The sequence below is a fragment of the Sclerotinia sclerotiorum genome, genomic scaffold (assembly GCF_000146945.2).
Source record: "Sclerotinia sclerotiorum 1980 UF-70 scaffold_19 genomic scaffold, whole genome shotgun sequence".
In the NCBI taxonomy this organism is placed as follows: domain Eukaryota; kingdom Fungi; phylum Ascomycota; class Leotiomycetes; order Helotiales; family Sclerotiniaceae; genus Sclerotinia; species Sclerotinia sclerotiorum.
In genome coordinates, this window is record NW_001820817.1 from 172,216 (window position 1) to 178,898 (window position 6,683).

Consider the following 6,683-nt stretch of genomic DNA (forward strand, 5'->3'; position numbering starts at 1 on the left):
TACAAACTCCCCCACCCACAAACCCTAAACCCTCAAAATCACACCAACTCTCCACCCCTCCCCTCTCCCCAGATCACTATCTACTATCTAAACCTCATCCCTACAATCCCTCCCCGGCTCATGAACATGATATCTACATCTCTCCTCCTCCCAAACCTTGATCACTTTTCCCGATTTGTGAAATCCGGCTTGGGTTTCCTTGGAGTTGGAGTAGTAGTTGTCTTTATCTCTATCGTTTCCGGTTCGTCGGGTGATGCCCTTTATGAAGCGGGAGAGGCGGTGGGGACGGGGCTGGGAGGTTTGGAGAGGTTGGAGGGGTTGAGCGGATTGGGATTGGGATTGGGTTGGGAATGTGTTGTGATGATTGTGATGGAGGTCTGGAGGTTCCCAGAAGGTCGATTGGGATACCTGAGGTTGGGGTTGAGGTTCCTGTTGAAGGAAAAAACCATGGTGATGATTGTTTATAGGTTCCCAGAAGGTTGATTGGGGTTGAGGTTGATGAAACTGAGATGGATCAAAAGGCAAATGATTTAGAATAGGCTGACCCAAACTCGAATGACCAGGTTGAATAATCGAACTAATCGCAGTCCCACCATTATAAGGCTGACCATTCTGCAGCAATCTTTTCGGAATCGAATCATCAGAAAGTACTACTCTTCCCCTCCTAATCCTAAACGGCATCCTCGAAGATTTCTCATCCACTGTCAAAGCCTTCTTTAACTCCATCCTAGGCATCACAATATCCTCAATTAAGCTCCTCAAAGGTGAGTTTTCCGGCGTATTAATCTCCACCAATTCCCTCGTTTTTTCCACATCATCAAAAATCGGTTCTCGTACAATCTTCCCAAAATCCGCTTCACTCCATTCTTTATAAGCGAAAACTAGCGCATCGATGATATAATTTGAAAATTTAGGTGCGCAGATATAATCAGCTAGGAAATAACAATTGAGAAGTTGAAACCAGCGTGATTTATGCGATTGTTTGCGGAAAAATATATTGGAGATTTCTCTCTTGATGGGATGGATTTTGATGAGACATGAGGCGTTTTTAATGTCCTTAGTGTAGAGCCAGGAGAGCAAGATTTCGAAACTCTCGGCTGAGTGCTCGGAAAGCGTCATGGTACTTTCACGACCACATTTCCAGCGATCCCCACAAAGAGGCTTGAAGAATGATGCTTGGGCTGATAGGATGCCAGTTGTTGCGGTGAATTTAACTTGTTGGTTTTCGCTTCCTACGTTGATAGTGACGATTTTATTGTTACCTTCTTGATTATAACTAAATCTTTATTAGCAACTTTCCAACTATCTCACCATTTCAGAAATCATCAAAAAAGAAAAAAAAAAAGAACACAGAATCTTACATATCAAAAAATCCCTCCCTCTTCATCAAAAACCTCCCACTCCCACTAGGCTGCTCAGGCGCATCCCAAGGTTGCGTCCGTAAAACCCGAGAAAGTCTCAATATACTATGAAGCAAACGCTGTCTACTAAATGTTCGATAGTGAAGTTCTATGTGTTCTGCGATTTCGGCTATGGATTCAGGATCCATGCTTGCGGCTAGCTCTTGGATTGCTGAGACGATGGCTGGAAGACTAACTTGCGCGGAGGCGCTTTGGCCTAGGAGTTCGTTGAGGGAGTCATTTGAGTCTGGGGGGTTGAGTACGGGTGCGTTGGTGGTCATTTTGATGGTTGGGGAAGGAATCTCGTTGATAATGTGTTTTTTTTTGTTTTTTTGTTTTTTTAGAAAAGGTAGAGTTGGGAAATTCGGAAAGTCTGTTGATGTGCTCGACGATGAAGATGGATGTAGTTGTAAGGAATATGTTTCGACAAGACATTGGAAGGATTAAATAGACATTCAAAATCATTCATATCGGTACGGTTGGGAAAACAAATAAACCATACGGTTGGATTGTATACAATACAGCCTGGTTGCTGAATTTGAGCTACTGTATTCTTTTTCAGATTATTATACTTCTAAATTTTGTACGGCCCAACTTCCGGTTCAATATTTCGGACTAAAAGACCAGATTCGAACTCTTCAATGTCTTCAAAACTTCTGATGTCCGAATGGACTGTAAAGCTCCAAGAACAACGTGATTAATTTCCTGAATCCATTATTCAAAACTATTTTGATCTTTTATAATATTTTAATCCTTCAATTACTTCTGGCATGGGGAAAAATCCAGCAATTTAAAAATTTCTTATTGTTAGTCTGTAATTAGGACTATTTGACGCAATATTTCAATTGTCTGGTTTAATATGTGATTAGGCAATGATTTATTAAACTGAATCTAGTTTCTAAGTCTAGTACCCCGTTTCTTGGCCCCCCTAAATCTCGGCCACCTTTTTACACCAAAAACAATAAAAATCGATCTTTATAATTTTCTTATTTACAAATATAATTCAATAAAATTTAAATTTAAATTATTGATTAATTATATAATTATTAATAAATTCTGAAAATTTCAGATCTTTAATATTTATGTTACGAGGTTTGCCGTCTAGATCACGTGGAAGTGCTCTAGGCTCTCGAGGTGGTTTATAACTAGGCGTCAAGCAGGGACTTAAGGTAATGACAAATAATGATATGCAATTCGTAACTAATAGTAGAGTATACTAAATGATTGATCTTGAGCACGAAGCTCTATACAAAGGAAACCATCCTGATTATATAGACCTTCGTCCTTCATTGGATCTCTTGGATCCTGAGAGTTTATGGACCTTCGATTCGTATGGACCTACGATTTGTATCCCTGAATATGCAGGGTCCATCACGTGACTTGGATCAGACTATATGTCCAAGCTTGCTAAGGGGAAGTTGTCATAATTTTGTATGTAAATTTCCTTGCTTTTCCATTAGGGTCGAAGCTTATACGGACAGGTTGACTGATACCTTCGTAACAAGGAGAGCTTCGTACTTCCGTAGAACTTAAATAATAAGTGATTTATATACGAGACCAATATAGCCTCAGTTCTGCCCTATCAGCTTCCCACTATTCCCTGTGTAAGGTCATGTTACGACGGGCTACACAACTACCAAGACACGTGATCACAAATGATCAATAGTGATCATTAAGGATCACTAAGGATCATGGTATAGGTGATCACTGATGATCATTAAGGATCACTAAGGATCACGGTATAGGTGATCACTGGTGATCATTAAGGATCACTAAGGATCACGATATAGATGATCACTAATGATCATGAAGGATCACTAGTAATCATGGAAGCATGAAGGACTATATAATCAAGATGGATTTCCTTTGTATAGAGCTTCGTGCTCAAGATCAATCATTTAGTATATCCTACTATTAGTTACGAATTGCATTTCATTATTGTCATTACTTAAGTCCCTGCTTGACGCCTAGTTATAAACCACCTCGAGAGCCTAGAGGGGATCTCTCACGATCTCGCTCTCAATCTAGCAAACTCAGACCAGATCGATATCATCCTGATCCAAGAGCCATATATCTATAAGGATATATCAAGGAAAATTACCAAAACACATCCCTCATATGAAATCTTTACCCCATTAGACGATTGGAAAATCACTCCTCGCGTTCTAACCTATGTCAGAAAAGGAATCGGAATACGAATCAACCAAATCAGACCCACAATCTCACGAGACCTAATTTTCATACAATTACTCTCCACAAACAACTCGGCATTTACAATCATAAACATATACAATGCCCCGCCCCAATGTTCAGACGGTAACCAAGCTATCACTTCTCTCTTTGAATTGCAGAACTTCCCATCAAACGTTATCCTACTAGGCGATTTCAATCTCCATCACCCTAACTGGAATCCTTTACATCCCACCCCCTCAACGCTAGCTGAGCCCTTCGTAGAATGGTCCAACTCTCGAAATCTACACCTTATCTCTCCAATCGGAATTCCTACTCATACAAAAGGAAACACCTTAGACCTTACTTTTCTATCAGGACCCTATATAGCATACACCTCTTTAGCTGAACACCTAGATTGCACTTCAGACCATAACACGTTAAAAACCTTACTTCACTGGAACTGCCAAAGTTCGAAGGCCATCCAAAAACTTAGATTGGACACATTGGACGAAAAACTCTTTACAGACCTACTAGGAATAAACCTAACCAATATCGATACCAGCACCGAAGCACTCTACACCAATGAGCTAGATCGATTAGCATCATCTCTCACACAAGCTCTCATAAAGGCCTACACAGGCTCTGCAAAAAGATCTACAAACGGCCCCCTTCAACAACCCTGGTGGAACGAGGACTGTACAAAGGCTGTACACGAACACAGGACTGCTAAAACTCCTGTATCCAAGCGCTCTCTCCGGAGAACAGTCCGGAAAGCAAAACGTGCCTTCTATATCTCGAAAATCGACAAAGTAGAGAACATAAACGATGTATTTCGAATAGCCAAATGGCACCAGACTACAGGCATATACCGAACCCCGCCTCTAGCAGACCCCTCAAATTTGACCATTGCAAACAGCATCGAAGAGAAAAGAGAAGCATTCGCCAGCAATCTACTAACAAACTCGGCCGAAGTCGACGATATTCCTTTCGATATCCCAGCGATCCCAAGTCGTTCTATCATCTTCCCCGATATCGATCTACAAGACATAGAACTAGCTATTCTAAAGACCGGGAACACAGCACCCGGTGCAGATGAAATCCCGACGAGAATCCTACAAATCGCATGGCCACTAATCAGGGATATAACCCTCTCCCTCTTCAAAGGGTGTTTAAACCTAGGACATCACCCAGAATGTTTCCGGATAGCCACAATCGCAATCATCCCTAAGCCCAATAAGCCCGACTATACCAACCCAAGATCATACCGCCCGATTGCTCTACTTTCAGTTCTAGGCAAAGGCCTTGAAAGACTCATTGCGAAGAAAATATCATGGCTTGCCCTAAACTACAAAGTCCTAGCAAATCAACAGTTCGGAGCTCTACCACTGCGATCCTCAGTAGACCTCACATCTTGTGTCACACATGATATCGAAGCATCTTTGAAACAAGGGTTAAAAACTACACTTCTCACAATGGACGTGAAGGGAGCTTTTGACGCAGTATTACCAGGACGACTAGTGAACCGCCTTCGGGAACAAGGATGGTCAAACAAATTGGTTAAATGGGTACAGTCCTTTGCCACCAATCGTTACATCAAGATCCGACTGGACGGCGAGATCGGCCCAAAAACAAAGCTAGAATGCGGCCTTCCCCAAGGCTCTCCAATCTCCCCGATCCTGTTTATGCTCTATATTGCGCCCCTTTTCTGGATGGGCAATCCACGGAAGAGATTCGGGTACGCTGACGATATTGCGCTACTAGCAACATCCGATAGCCTCCAAAAGAACTGTGATACTCTTCAAGCAAATATGCAAGAAGCTCTCGAATGGGGAAAAACCGAAGGGCATCACCTTTGACCCCAAAAAAATCTGAGCTAATACATTTCTACAAGGGACATCGCACACTAACTGAAGCTCCCTCAGTACACACTGGCTCCCTGAACATCGAGGTGAAACCTGGTCCGCTCAGATGGCTTGGAGTCTATTTCGACAGAAGACTAAACTTCAAGCCACATATACAGATTCTTACAGCAAAAGCCCTCAAAGGAGCTAATGCACTAAGATCCTTCAATAACACATGCCGAGGGATACCCTCCTACTCCACCAGAAGAGTGGCTGTAGCCTGTGTACTAAAGAAATGCTACTTTGCTTCGGAAACATGGTGGCCAGGCCGAACCAGATTAAAGAAGAATGCCTCGAACGAGTCAATTTCAAATGTAGTGGACAGCCATATAAATCTACTCAACAAAGTGATCCTCACTTGTGCAAAAGCAATTCTACCGGTATACAAAACCACGAACACAGCGGTGCTATACGAGGAAGCCAAACTCAGGCCCTCCGAAATCGAGCTAAACTTAGCCTCACAAACATATGCTGTGCGAACCTTCAGACTAAACCCTTACCACCCCCTCAGAATTAGAGCGAAGAGCATGATCAAAGCCAAAGACCAGAACCGAACTGTAGATACAAGACTTTCAAGTTTCATCACAGCATTACCAAAAGCCGAATATATAAATCCATTAGCTTTCCCTTCATGGGAACACAAGGAATCGAGAGCAGAAGCCGAGATACGTGTAGCTGGCCCGATGGGCAGAACAAAGGCCCAAGCAGCTGACGACTTCAAGGCCTTCCATCCTAAGATCCCAAGGAGTGATATACAGATCTTCTCGGATGGTTCAAAAAGCGAAAGCAAGGACGGCGCCACCGGAGGTGGCTTTGTAATCACACAATTTGATATCCAAGTGGCCCAATACTCCTTCTCACTTGGCACAAATGCAGAGGTATTCGACGCGGAAGCTATGGCTGCAGTAACGGGGGCAGCAAAGGCCCTAGCGCTTCCATCAATCAAACTTGCTACAGACCTATGGATCTTCTTGGATAACTACGAAGTAGCCCTAAGATTAGGCTCCCACTTCAATGGCTCGTCTCAGGCGGTCTTCGAAGATTTCCTGAAGCTCAAACAGGCCTGGGCCGCTAGACCGAGGCTCTCACATATTCCCCCTGGTAAAATACGCATACACTGGGTCCCAGGGCATCTCAACATTCCAGGCAACGAAATGGCCCCCCCCACGCTGCGCCAAGGAAGGGGCAAAACTCCCCCCACCCCCCAACC

At 43.2% G+C, this 6,683-nt stretch overlaps 3 protein-coding genes across 3 annotated transcripts in view; 2 read left to right on the top strand and 1 right to left on the bottom strand.

The window, feature by feature from the left end:
* Nucleotides 1-87: 87 nt before the first annotated feature.
* Nucleotides 88-1,681, bottom strand: SS1G_12102 (predicted protein; the record flags this gene model as incomplete). The annotated part of the gene is made up of 2 exons (XM_001587023.1): nt 88-1,276; nt 1,362-1,681. 2 exons carry the CDS (start codon nt 1,679-1,681, stop codon nt 88-90), a joined length of 1,509 nt encoding a protein of 502 aa, XP_001587073.1.
* A 2,024-nt stretch (nt 1,682-3,705) lies between these two features.
* SS1G_12103 (hypothetical protein) lies at nt 3,706-5,624 on the top strand (the record flags this gene model as incomplete). The annotated part of the gene is made up of 3 exons (XM_001587024.1): nt 3,706-3,716; nt 4,135-5,307; nt 5,495-5,624. The coding sequence occupies 3 exons, from the start codon at nt 3,706-3,708 to the stop codon at nt 5,622-5,624; spliced, it is 1,314 nt and encodes a 437-aa protein (XP_001587074.1).
* Nucleotides 5,625-6,000: 376 nt separating this feature from the next.
* The window catches only part of SS1G_12104 (hypothetical protein), a gene marked incomplete at both ends in the record, with an annotated part of 1,177 nt that continues 494 nt past the window's right edge, over nt 6,001-6,683 (top strand). The window contains one exon of the mRNA XM_001587025.1: nt 6,001-6,574. Coding sequence (XP_001587075.1) covers nt 6,001-6,574 — 574 coding nt within the window. The remainder of the gene's footprint in view (nt 6,575-6,683) is intronic.